At 44.6% G+C, this 14,135-nt stretch overlaps 1 protein-coding gene across 4 annotated transcripts in view; it reads left to right on the top strand.

The window, feature by feature from the left end:
• The window catches only part of ANKFN1 (ankyrin repeat and fibronectin type III domain containing 1), a 271,898-nt gene that overhangs the window by 206,957 nt on the left and 50,806 nt on the right, over nt 1–14,135 (top strand). For all 4 annotated transcript variants that reach the window (XM_083598613.1, XM_083598612.1, XM_083598615.1 and 1 more), the window contains exon 11: nt 10,837–10,936. In XM_083598613.1, coding sequence (XP_083454739.1) covers nt 10,837–10,936 — 100 coding nt within the window. The remainder of the gene's footprint in view (nt 1–10,836; nt 10,937–14,135) is intronic.

Genomic DNA, 14,135 nt, shown 5'->3' with positions numbered 1-14,135 from the left:
AATTAGCTGTGGTAGTGCCATATTTTTGTGGACACTTGGGCAAGAGGCGGCCCGTGGTTCCTTTGCACCCCAACGGCACGTGAAAAAAGAGGCGTTGCTCCAGAACATGTACAAAGTGCTTTCCCTTACCATTGCATGTCCGCAGCCAGCCTCTCACAGCAAGTAAGGTTTGTGGGAGGAGACATTCCGCCGCCCCCCCCCCAAACTTGAGCAATAAATTGCTATAATAGATACCCACCAGCAGGGAAGATGGCAGCAGGGTTCAATGATGGGTAAGGTAAAGGGACCCCTGACCATTAAGTCCAGTCGTGACCGACTCTGGGGTTGCAGCGCTCATCTCGTGTTATTGGCCGAGGGAGCCGGTGTTTGTCCGCAGACAGCTTCCGGGTCATGTGGCTGGCATGACTAAGCCACTTCTGGCAAACCAGAGCAGCGCACGAAACGCCTTTTACCTTCCCGCCAGAGCGGTACCTATTTATCTACTTGCACTGCCGTGCTTTCGAACTGCTAGGTTGGCAGGAGCTGGGACCAAGCAACGGGAGCTCACCCCGTCGCGGGGATTCGAACCGCCAGCCTTCTGACCAGCAAGTCCTAGGCTCTGTGGTTTAACCCACAGAGCCACCCGCATCCCTTAATGATGGGTAATTTATGGTAATTTTCTGACTCCACCCATTACTGCTGCTGGCCGTGGTTTTAACTTTTAATATTGTGTGTTACAACCTTTGGACTGAACGAAAGCAGTGTGGCTGCTGCCAGCAAAACAGGTGCTATAAATTCTCTAGGAAGCCATTCCAACATGTAATGAAAAAGAGGCACCCTAATGAGTGCGGGGAAAAAGCAAAATTGCTGCATTTTAAATGAAACTGTCTCCCCCGTTCCCTTAGATGTAGAGACAGTTTAAAGCCCAGCAAGTTCTCTGTTCTTCATTCACGGGAGACAATATGCCTTTGAAAACCAGGGCAGCAGCTTGAGATACGTTCCAAAAGCCCATGTTCTCTGTGAGCTGTTGAAATGCGATTAAATATTTTTAATTACCTCCCCCCCCCAAAAAATATATATAATGTTTTTCTTGAAATTATGGCTTTGTGACAAAGGAACTTCAAACCCCCCCTCTGCTTTTTTAATAGGAGAAATCAAATTATTACAGAGTTCTGATTGTCCTCGCCTCTCTACTGTCTCGCCTTGGCAGATTCTGCACAAGGAGCCCTCGATTCTTATGTGTGCAAATATGCAACAATGCAGACTAGCAAAGGTCTGCGTGTTCCTTTGCTGTAACTATGGCAACATACGCTCAATGTGAAAATGCCCTTTTGAAAAAGGAAAGGAATGTTGCATGGAAATAAATGCTTCTTTTCCCCCTTCCCTCCTCGCCACCTTCTAATTAGGGTCCCCGTAAAGCAATCTGTTTTATAATGCGTCCTATTGAAAACCATTCTTTTTCCTCGCTGCTCTTTGTTATACTTTGGTGGCACCTGCCACGGTGATGTGCGAACTCACTGTAGTGAGCATATGTGCGATTTGACATTCTGAAATGCGTTACGACGGTGGTTAGGTGAGCAATTCGCACCACCTCTCTGGTGTAACCTCGCCAGGAGTGAAAAGCTTTTTCAGCCTGAAGACAACATTGGATTTTGAAACACTGACCCAAGACCATATATCGTGGTGGGTGGGGCCAGAGAGGAAATCTGGCGGAGCAGCGTACATAAATTTTATCACTGTGCAGCAAGCTACTTTCTTTTCCTTCTTTTGAAAATGATTTTTATTTGATTTTACAAGCATAGAGTTATAAGATCCCCTCCATGGGTCTTATTGTCAACATTTTCAACTGCATATTATTTCATAATCCATATTTTGTACCTATGCATATTGTCCATAGTGTTTGTTACATTTCAAGTGTTATTAGAATCCTGCTAATGTTTTCATCTGCTTACAGTGGTCTCCTAAATAAATTATAATTTTTCCCCATTCCTTCTTAAAGTTTTTGTCTTCTTGGTGCCTGAGCTTTCCAGTCAGTTTTGCCATTTCAGCGTAGTCCAACAGCTTAGTTTGCCATTCCTCTCTGGTAGTCACCTTGTCTTCTTTCCACATCTGGGCTAGTAGCATCCGTGTGGCTGTTGTCACATACATAAAGAGTCTTTTCTACTCTTTTGGAATATTGGTACCTACAATTCCTAATAAGAAAGCATCTGGGTTTTTTTTAAATAAAAGTTATTTTAAACATTTTTTTTTCAATTAATTATATATCATTTCCCAGAATGCTTTTATTTCTTTACATGACCACCACATATGATAAAAGGTACCTTCTTTTTCTTTACATTTCCAGCAGATGTTTGTACTTGTCTAATACATTTTTGCTAACTTACTAGGAGTCAATTACCACCTGTACATCCTTTTCATATAGTTTTCTTTCAGCGTGCAACATGCTGAGAATTTCAAATCAGTTTTCTATAACCTTTCCCAATCTAAAAGTTGAATATTGTGCCCCCAAGTCCCTCGCCCAGTGTATCATTATGGATTTAACCTGTTCACCTTTTGTATACCATTCCAGGGCCCTAGTCTCTTGTGACAGAGTGTTCCACCAAGTCGGGGCCGGTACTGAAAAGGCCCTGACCCTAGTTGAAACCAATCTAACCTCCTTGAGGCTCAGGACCTCCAAAATGTTGTTATTTATGAACCTTAAGGTCCTCCGCAGGGGATACCAGGAGAAGTAGGTATGAGGGTCCTAGGCCACATAGGGCTTTAATGGTCAAAACCAGCACCTTAAACCTGACCCTGGACTCCACCTGGAGCCAGTGCAGCTGGTAAAGGCAGTTGGATGGCACCTTGCAGCCAAGCCCTGCAGCCAAGCTGGTGCCAAATGTATCGTTCTGTTTTCCTTTGGAGCACTCCAGCAAGGCTGAGAAGGTGATCTGGTCATCTGGGCAGCCCAGGTGCTACATACACAATGCTCAGGATGGCACCCAAGTGCTGCTGGAACAGAGGCTTGGCTTCACACCCAGATGCGCACTCCATTGTCTCTCGAGACAGACGGATGCCATCAACAATGTATCATCTCTGTTTGGGCATCTCCTTTGCACAATTGCACCTGCGCGAGAGGGGAGAGAGCAGCAGTCCTGTCAAGTGTCCTCATCACGCAGTCCTCACAATTCTCCTGTGTTCTGTGGGTCACCTCTGAAGAAGAGAGGCTGCTTTAAGCACATAGGACCTCTGAACAGAACTCGTATCAAGTTGACCCTAGGAGACAACAATGTAAACAACCTCACAGAAACATCTCCAGGAAAACCTTTGACAACTCTGGCATGCCGGCTGCATTTTAGAGGCTCTGCAAACGGATCTGCTGTGGCTTTAGAATTTGCTTTGTAATTTGCCGTTATCCTTGGGAGAGACAGAGAGCTTTGGTTTCCAAAGTTTAATCTCCGGTGGAGGGAAAACATGGATGATTACAAGCAACAAGCTCACCCATTTGTCTTCATAACTAGCGTAACCAGGTTACTACAATTACAGATTGCTTGGCATTGTATGGGCCTAAGGTTGAAGAAGTTTTTTCCTCCGCCCAGCCCAGCCCAGCTTTCGTCCTTCTCCAATCCTACATTTCAAATCAACTCTTTGTAGTTCAACGTATCGTTGTGATGATCTAAGGTAGGAAGGGGAGAAATCAAAACTTTTCATTGTAATGCTTACCCTTTGTTTTTTTGTTTTGGTTTTTTTCGGTGGCACTTGTCCAGCGAAATACTGACGGACTAAGTCCGAAGCTAATCCTTAAAAATGTTTGAATAGTAATTTGATCTGGGAGCTGCGGAACCAGCCCTTACCTCATTTGGCAAAGGGCAGAGGGGTTGGCTTTGAACGGCAGGCTGTTTCAAGGCAAGGTTGGAACGGAGGCAGAGCTAGCCCACATCTAGGGGCCTATTCTCATTACCCTCTCTGGGCATGACGGCCCACAAGCCTTCATCAACATGTGGGCTGGCTTTTAGCTGTGCTGCTGCATGCTAAGTTATATGAATGCTGGTGTCCTGAACAGAAGCCGGCGCAGAGCAAAGACTTTCATGTTGCAGTTGCAATAGGAAGTCGGTGGGCAATATTGCACAGCTGCTCCGGTGCAGATTATTGACATTCTTATGTGTCAAAATGTTGTTACAGAGAACGTTGGAATACAGTGGTACCTCGGGTTACATATGCTTCAGGTTACAGACGCTTCAGGTTACAGACTCCGCTAACCCAGAAATAGTGCTTAAGGTTAAGAACTTTGCTTCAGGATGAGAACAGAAATCGTGCTCCGGCGGTGCGGCAGCAGCAGGAGGCCCCATTAGCTAAAGTGGTGCTTCAGGTTAACAACAGTTTCAGGTTAAGTACGGACCTCCGGAACGAATTAAGTACTTAACCCGAGGTACCACTGTACAGTGGTACCTCGGTTTACGAACTTAATCCATTCTGGAAGTCTGTTCTTAAACCCAAAACCGTTCTTAATCTGAGGCATGTTTTGCCTAAGGAGGCCTCCCGCCTCCAGTGCCCTTTCACTGTTCGGATTCCGTTCTTAGACCAAGGCATAGTTCGCAAACCAGGACACTGCTTCTGGTTTTGCAGAGTTCGTAAACCGAATCGTTCTTAAACAGGACTGTTCTTAAACCGAGGTACCACTGTATTGGAATGCTGGAAACATGTCTGTTTCTCAGATTTTGAACCCTGGGACACTTCTCTCTCTCACTCTCTTTCTCTCTCTCATCTATCTATCATTTATCTATCTATTTTGACTTAAATTAGGGACACACTTCTTTCTTAGGCCCTGTCCACATTAGAGATGAAAGAATCTGGTAATTTTGGTTCTCAAAATTTCTCATTTTTCCAGTATTAAAATCAGTTCTTCGCATTTCTGCAGAAATATGCATTTTCCCCCCTAAAATCCTCATGAAAACTACATAATCCTAATGAGAACTACATATCTTTCAAAAGACGTTTGAAGGCAGCCCTGTATCAAGAAGTTTTTAATGTTTGATGTTTTATTCTGCTTTTATATGTGCTGGAAGCCACCCAGAGTGGCTGGGACAACCCAGCCAGATGGGTGGGGTATAAATAATAGAATTATTATTATTATTATTATTATTATTATTATTATTATTATTACAATGGAAACATGTCTCAGACCAGCAGACTCCAGCTGTTTTTGGACTGCAACTCCCATGATCCCTAGCTAGCAGGACTAGTGGTCAGGGATGATGGGAATTGTAGTCCAGAAACAGTTGGAGATCTAGGTTTGGGAAACCCTGCCCTAGTGTTTAAAGCAGGCATAGGCAAAGTCGGCCCTCCAGATGTTTTGGGACTACAACTCCCATCATCCCTAGCTAACGGGACCAGTGGTCAGGGATGATGGGATTGTAGTCCCAAAACATCTGGAGGGCTGAGTTTGCCTATGCCTGGTTTAAAGGATCATGTAGGCCGTCTCATCTTTGCTGGCTTGCTTCTTTCCATCCCTACGGCCTCTTCCACTGCTGCGATCAAGTTTGCTCTTTAAAATGTGCCCTCTGTGAATGACGCCAAACCTATTTTGCCAAAGCTCAGATTTATCTGCCAGACATCTTCCCGGGATTCCCTTCCCTCTCACTTCCCCAGATCATTTATATTGTTGGTTTTAACGCAGTGAGACGACAAAGCCAAATTATATGGACCACCTGCAAACCATCTTCTTGAGCTGCTTAGCACAGAACAGGTTTTTGAGTGTTTCTTTGGAGGGGAGCGAAAATGAGCTCAGCCTTCACTAACCGGGTGCCCTCCAAATGCCTTGGTTTGCAAAGGCTACTCGATGCCCCAGTCTTTGCCTAATCTTTGCGGTGCTCACTTCAGCCTTTGCACAAAGGTTTTTCTCTGCTTCTGTGGCCTTATCATTTATTGATGCAGCTTTGCATCTGCATATCGTTTTGCTGCCATGCAATTAGTACCACGCCACGTTATTTATTACCTAATTAAATGGCAGGCCATTCAAACGCCTTCTTCCCGTGACTCCCAAATTATTATTATTACATATATGTGGCCATATAATCCCACGTCGGTATTTCTTGTCCCTGTTTATACAAGATTGTAAAAACAAAAGCAATCTACAGGGTGGAAATAATTGCCACAGTTTTTGTATGCAGATCATTTCGCAGTGGCCGTTAAAACGCTGGTGGAGTGGAGCCAAACCATTTGACTAGCGAAACGGGTTGCTTTCCCCACTTTAAATCCACCCTGTTTATTTTAGTAGTATGATTACTTGATATTTCTTGATGTATTAAGGTGCGTTCTCTTCAGAAAGACGGGACTCCCTCATACAGGCATGCTCCTAACTTATCTGAGGTTGCACGCAAATAACATACTTAAAACTCATTTGCTTCCAAGCTAAGAGTAAGTATGAATGATCCTACCAAGGCAACTATAGGGACGCGGGTGGCGCTGTGGGTTAAACCACCGAGCCTAGGTCGGCGGTTCGAATCCCTGCGACGGGGTGAGCTCTCGTTGCTCAGTCCCTGCTCCTGCCAACCTAGCAGTTCAAAAGCACGTCAAAGTGCAAGTAGATAAATAGGTACTGCTCCAGCGGGAAGGTAAACGGCGTCTCTGTGCGCTGCTCTGGTTCGCCAGAAGCGGCTTAGTCATGCTGGCCACATGACCCGGAAGCTGTACGCCAGCTCCCCCGGCCAATAAAGCGAGATGAGCGCCACAACCCCAGAGTTGGTCACGACTGGACCTAATGGTCAGGGGTCCCTTTACCTTTACTTACCAAGGCAACTGCTACGTAGAGTTGCCATATTTCAAAAAGTGAAAATCCAGAATCTCCACGCACACAAAATGAAGTTTTTGAGATATTTTTATTTTATTTTATTTATTTATTTTAATTTTATTAACAGATAAAACACATACATGTACATTTGCACAATACACATACACAACACACTACCTTATTTTCATAACATAAAACATACCTACATTACTCTATATAATACCTGCCTATACATACCTACACACCTACCCCACACGGACACCTACCAAGTGACTTGACTTCCAGCCATTCTTGTTACGCTACTTTGCTTTTCCAACTAGCTTAAACGCATTTCATTATTTCTTTAATCTCTTCTTCTATCTTGACTTTCTCTCCTTTCACTCTAATCATTTTCTGGGTTCACTCAATATCTGTCAGAAATTCTACTTTTTCCACATAAATTTTGATGTATTCCTTAAAAATAGCCCACTCCTTTTTCACTTTTTGTGCCATATCTCCTCTTATCCTCCCTGTTCGTTTGGCAATATGGAAGTATTCCATCATTTTAGATAACCAGCCTGTTTTAGTTGGGACGCTGCTGCTTTTCCAATTTTTGGCAATCAATAACCTTACCACCGTAGTTGCATACATAAATATTGGTCTGACCGTTCTTTTTATTTCCTCTGACATGATACCTAGGAGAAAGGATTCTGGTTTTAAGTTTCTGAGATATTTTTAAGGAAATTCACCAAAAAACCAGCACTTCTCACATGGATGTGGGAATGTTCAGGGTGGGAGAAGAGGATATATGATTAATTAATATCCTTCCTAACTTGCGCTAGCAAGTTCCTTTACTTAGCAGAGTTTACATTCCCCTTTTTACATGCACAGCAGATAGCTGGTTGCAGGCTCGTGTAAGCCTCTCACTATTATACAATTATACAGTCTGTCTCAGATTGAATTGTACGTTCCTAGTAAGTTCCCTTGAATCCCTCTTAAAAGAATAAAGACACCACAATCTTATTCAAAGTCAATAAAAGAAGTTTCCTTACATCAGTTCACAGTTGGATCCCTGAAGGCAGACTTAGTTACAAATATGTACATGCGGATCTACCCCATATGGGGGGATAATCCCAGGAGGAACAGGAAGTTTCGACTGGCTGAACCAAACACCCCCTTGCATGGCCACTCTAGGAAAACAAGGAATGTTGTATTTGACTGCCTCTCATGGATCACATCCCACAATGAGTTGCCATACATCCCGAACATTTTCGTGATTTTCGGAAATTCCGTCCAAACACTTATTTCCAACCGACGAATCCCGGATGTGTCCAGGAAAACCCAGACGTATAGCAGCCCTACTGTTATAACTCCCCCGCCCCCCAAAAAATAAACCTCTGTCACCAAAACATTTTGGTGGTCAAGCTATCCCCGTCCAGGAAGGGAATTATTTATCAGCATCTGAATGTTCTTTATATTTGCATTAGGATAATGGTGCTAAATTTATGCCCCATTTCTATCTCCTTTTCCAATGTGCAAATTAGGGTGCAAATGTATTCATATTCTTTTAATAAAAAAATTGCTGAATGCACATATGGTTTTGGACATATGTGTTCAGAATTGTTAAGGAGAGGCAGTCGGATGCCTCCTTCCATGTGACAAGTTTAGGAGAAATCTCTTTTGAGAATTCACAAAAAAATAGATGTCAGGGTTCCCCCTGCCCATCTTCTTCAGCAAAGAAAGGTAAGCCTGGCAACATTTTCAAATTTAATCTGGATCCTCCTTGTGCAACCTTTGATCTTGCCAATCAAAACAATGGGGCTTTGTAAAGCGGAATAATCAATCTGCCACAGGAAAAGGATTCAGTAGCTGCTATCTAGTTATTGTTCCTTTCCAGAGCAGACAAATTGAATAGTGAGATCTGCCAGGGTACATGATTCTCCTGTGTGTCCTTTACATTGGCATTAATGGAGAGTGATTGCTACTGGAATTTGGTTGCCCTATATTCCATCACTCAAAGTGCAGTTTTGGAGCACGGCATGAAATAAGTTTTTTTAATGGGGGGGTGTCTTTTCTAGACCCTCCAAGTGTCCCTGTTTTCTAGGGACAGTCTCCAGATTTCCAGAAGACATTTGATCCTGGAAGGTACAGTTTTCCTTCGGACACCCCTATTTTCAGCAAAGAAATGTTGGACAGTATGGAGGTATGAGACCCCCAAGCCTTCCTAGCTACATCCGCTTCATAAAATAGTAGATGGGACCCTGAGGATCATCTAGTCCAACCCCCTGCAATGCAGGAAAATGCAGCGGCCCCATATAGGAATCAAACCTGGAAACCTGAAACCTAGGCATTATCAACTGTAACCAACTGAGCTATCTCCTGCCTGGGCCAAGGAGATAAGTAACTATACAACCTTTAGAAGACAACTGAAGGCAGCCCTGTGTAGGGAAGTTTTACTGTTTACTGTTTTATTATGTTTTTATATATAGTGGTACTTCGGGTTAAGAACTTAATTTGTTCTGGAGGTCCGTTCTTAACCTGAAACTGTTCTTAACCTGAGGTACCACTTTAGCTAATGAGGCCTCCTGCTGCTGCTGCTGCTGCCGCACAATTTCTGTTCTCATCCTAAGGGCAAAGTTCTTAACCCAAGGTACTATTTCTGGGTTAGCAGAGTCTGTAACCTGAAGCGTCTGTAACTCAAGGTACCACTGTATGTTGGAAGACACCCACAGTAGCTTTTGGGGATATCCTGTTCAATAACAACCATTTTATTATTTATTATTTATACCCCACCTATCTGACTGGATTGCCCCAGCCACACTGAACATTTAAAAAAAATCTTGCCTATACAGGGCTGCCTTCAATCCACTGGCAGATGAAGGGGGCGGGGGGTGGTTCGCCCTGGGTGCTATCCCGGTGGGGTGACATTGTGGCCGCCCCGCCTCTGCCCCTGGGACACTTGGTGCTCGCCACGCACCCCTGGGACACTCGTCGCTCTTCGCGCATGCCCCGGGGCACACACCACTTGATGCACACACCTCTGACGCATGCCATGCCCTCTGCGGGTGGCGTGCTATGCCCCCGGGACGTGTGCCAGCCACGCCCCTGGACGTACGCCACTCCAGGTGCCAGAGCAAGTATTTCCCCCACTGCTTCAATGTCTTTGAAAGGTTGTATAGCTACTTATCTCCATGGCTCGGGGGTAGGGTTGGTGTAGTGGTTAAGAGCGGTAGACTCGTAATCTGGTGAACCAGGTTCGCGTCTCCGCTCCTCCATGTGCAGCTGCTGGGTGATCTTGGGCTAGTCACACTTCTCTGAAGTCTCTCAGCCCCACTCACCTCACAGAGTGTTTGTTGTGGGGGAGGAAGGGAAAGGAGAATGTTAGCCGCTTTGAGACTCCTAAGGGTAGTGATAAAGCGGGATATCAAATCCAAGCTCTTCTTCTTCTTCTTCTTGGGTTGCCACCTGTCCTATATAACACAGGATTGTCCTGTATTTCAATGTAAAATGCTACTTCCTGTATTGAAACAGCTTTGCCCTGTGTTTCAGGTGGTTTCTCTCTCTCTCTCTGCCATGTTAGGGATCCTCTGCAAATGCATGTGTGAAATGTCATGTATTTAAGCTCTCGGTAGCCAAGCAGACAGATTTACAAATTCGGGTCTGTGTCTGTGTGTGTGTGACAAATTCCAGAGGGGCCACCCTGTTAAGCTGCAATGGATTGCTTTGAAGTCACTTCAGCACCAGGTGGGGGGAAAATCGTTCCCCAACTGCCCCACCCCACCCTATCCTGTATTTTGCCAGAACAAAGGTGGCAACCCTACTTGGGGGTCACATAACTCCATACCCTCAGGTGAAAATAGGAACTTCCTACCACACCACATTTCTCCGATGGAAATAGGGACATTCTAAGGAAAAGTGGGACATTCTGGGAACAAATCAGAAGGTTTCTGTAAATCCAGGACTGTCCCTGGAAAATAGGGACACTTGGAGGGTCTGTGGTCTCAAAAAAACAAATAAATGTGCTGCCTAATATTTCTGTAAAACTCAAAATCACACCTCTCTCTTTCTTTTCTGTTATTCGTTTGTTTCTTTTTCATTCGCGTCTCCAGATAGTTCTAAATTGCAGAACGCAGGTCGCAAGCAATCTGTCTCAAGAAGCCTGAAGCACCTCTTCCATTCTTCAAACAAGTTTGTGAAGACTTTGAAAAGGTTTGTCTGGTGTGGCAGAATCTGAACTATGTAGCCAGAGCTCCCCAGAGCTTCTCTCTTACGTAAGCCTAGGCCTGATTTCAGAAAGTGCTCAGCACTGAGAAAGAAAAATATTGAGTGTCAGGGCAATAGTCACGTAGAAAAAGGCTTCACCGGATGACATTGGTGAAGCAAGGAAACTCACTGAGGAGCAGACGTCCTCTGAGAAGGGTCAAGGCATGGCCTTCAGATCTTACGGGATTCGGTAAATTAAAAGTCTAACTTGGGCCGCAGTCATGGCTTCCCCCAAAGAATTCTGGGGGCTGTAGTTTTCTAAGGATGTTGAGTGTTGCTAGGAAACCCCTATTTCCCTCTCAGAGCTACAATTCTCAGAGCTGATTAGAGACCAAACTGTTTTCCCAGGAAATTGGGAGTTTTAAGACGGGGGGAGGGGCACGCAGGGGATAGCGGTCTGAACAACTGTAAACACCTTTAATAATCTGCAGTTTCCAAGAGTTGAGGGAATCATGCCATTTTGGATACTGCTTTCAATGTCTAGCGCAGAAGGCTTCAAAACTGGGCATACTTCCCTGGGAGCAAGTCCTATTGAAGTCAATGGGGTTGTATACCCTCCAATATTTCTCCGATGAAAATAGGGACATCCTATTCCACCATCATCATAATTTTATTATTTATACACCGCCCTTCTGACTGGGTTGCCACAGCCACACTGGGCAGCTTCCAACATATATGAAAACATAATAAAGCATTAAACATTTTTTTAAAAACTTCCCTATACAGGACTGCCTTCAGATGTCTTGTAAAGGTTGTATAGTTACTTGCCTCCTTGGCTTGAGGATCACATAATTCCATACCGTCCAACATTTCTCCAATGAAAATAAAGGTAAAGGTACCCCTGACCATTAGGTCCAGTCGCGAATGACTCTGGGGTTGCGGCGCTCATCTAGTTCTATAGGACAAGGGAACCGGCATTTGTCCACAGAGAGCTTCCAAGTCATGTAACTGGATAACTAAGCCACTTCCGGCGAACCAGAGCAGCGCACGGAAACGCCATTTACCTTCCCACCTGAGCAGTGCCTATTTATCTACTTGCACTTTGACGTGCTTTCAAACTGCTAGGTTGGCAGGAGCAGGGACCGAGCAACGGGAGCTCACCCCATCGCGGGGATTCGAACCGCCGACCTTCTGATCGGCAAGCCCTAGGCTCTGTGGTTTAGACCACAGTGCCAACCGCATCCCTCCAATGAAAATAGGGACATCCTAAAGAAATGCAGGACATTCCGGGATCAAATCAGAAACCAGGACAGCTTCTGTAAATCCAAGACTGTCCCTGGACAACAGGGACACTTGGAGGGTTTGGGATTCACTTCTAGCTCAGATTGTTAGGACATCCTTCCCAATGTTTAACGCAAAACCTTTTGCTGTCCTTTGGGTCTTACTCTCTGGAGCGACGGAAAACAAATTTGTTCCATGGTCTTTTATGTGATAGCAGCCCTTTCAGTATCTGGGGGTGGCACTGATGTTTCCCTTTGATGAAAATGAATGACTTCCTGGGCTTGCTTTGCTTTAAAAATGACAGCAGAAAGCCATTTGAATGTTTTCTTCCTGATCAAACCCATATCTGAGATTCCTAATATTTTTGGCTGTCCTCCCCTGTCCCAGTATAACCTGCCTGCCTCTGGAAGCTTTGGTCTCTGTGAATGAAAGTTATGCACAGGGCTGGATTCTGTCTTCTTTCATCACCGAGAGTGCTTGGTTTGTTTCCTCCCCCCCCCCCTTTGTATTTTGATAAGAGGCCGTTTCTTTCCAAAAAGCTCCCCAGAGGTTCTTCAATTCACTAAATCCACTGATTAATGTATGTAGCTAATTACAAACGTAAATATTTAAAAGGAATGAATTTTATGTAAACAGTGCCACAGATACGCTGAACAAAATGATGCTCTGTTGCACTAGCGCACATCCAAAATAACCCCATTGATTCGGGTGGTCGTAGCACTGAATCATATTGCTATAAATCAAGAGGTCCTGTGATTAACTCTTTTCACACTGCATTCTGGGGGACCTTTGGAAGCTTATTAGGGGTGGGGGAAAAAACAAGTTCCCCTTAAAGACAGCTTTCCAGGGCTTGTTTCCCCAGCCAGAACTTAACAGAACTCAGTTCCAGCACCACTCAGATGGGCACCATTGCAATTGTAAGAGAACAAGTTCATTGTGAGTTCCAGCACCAATTTTTCAAGAAGAATAGCATTGAGCTTGCCTCCCCACAAACAATCATCTCAGACCCTCCAAGTGTCCCTATTTTCCAGGAACAGTCCCAGTTTCTGACGTGATCCTGGAATATCCCGCTTTTCATTAGGACATCCATATATTCATCAGAGAAATGTTGGAGGGCATGGTAGGAAGTCCCTATTTTTTTTAATGTTTAATTATGTTTTAAAATATGTTGGATGCTGCCCAGAGTGGCTGGGGGAACCCAGTCAAGTGGGGGCGTATTATTATTATTATTATTATTATTATTATTATTATTATTATTATTGAATAAAGGTAAATGGTAAAGGGACCCCTGACCATTGGGTTCAGTTGTGGCCGACTCTGGGGTTGCAGCACTCATCTCGCTTTATTGGCCAAGGGAGCCGGCGTACAGCTTCCGGGTCATGTGGCCAGCATGACTAAGCCGCTTCTGGCGAAGCAGAGCAGTGCACGGAAACGCCGTTTACCTTCCCGCCAGAGCAGTACCTATTGATCTACTTGCATTTTGACGTGCTTTTGAACTGCTAGGTGGGCAGGAGCAGGGACCAAGCAACGGGAGCTCACCCCGTCGTGGGGATTCAAACCGCTGACCTTCTGATCAGCAAGTTCTAGGTTCTGTGGTTTAACCCACAGCACCACCCGCGTCCCTTTATTGTTGAATAGGCTGTCCCTATTTTCATCAGAGAAATGTTGGATGGCATGCCATTCCCCCCAGGACGTCCTGGGACAACACGATACCCAGGGCATTCTGGAGCAGTAAAATTATGGACAAGAGAAGTCTACTGCCACAGTGGAAAGGGCAATGAAAAGTTGAAAGTTAGAAAGAGGGGAAATATTAAAACAATGTAAGTAACAAAATCTAATTTGATTTGAATGAGTAACAAAATAAATGTACTTTTAATGAATGACTAAACAAATGACTACTCCCTCAATGAAAGCCACTGACTTA

Source organism: Podarcis filfolensis (assembly GCF_964270895.1).
Source record: "Podarcis filfolensis genome assembly, chromosome: 2".
Lineage (NCBI taxonomy): Eukaryota > Metazoa > Chordata > Lepidosauria > Squamata > Lacertidae > Podarcis > Podarcis filfolensis.
The sequence above is the reverse complement of the archived record's forward strand: the minus strand, read 5'-3'. Positions and strand labels throughout refer to the sequence as shown.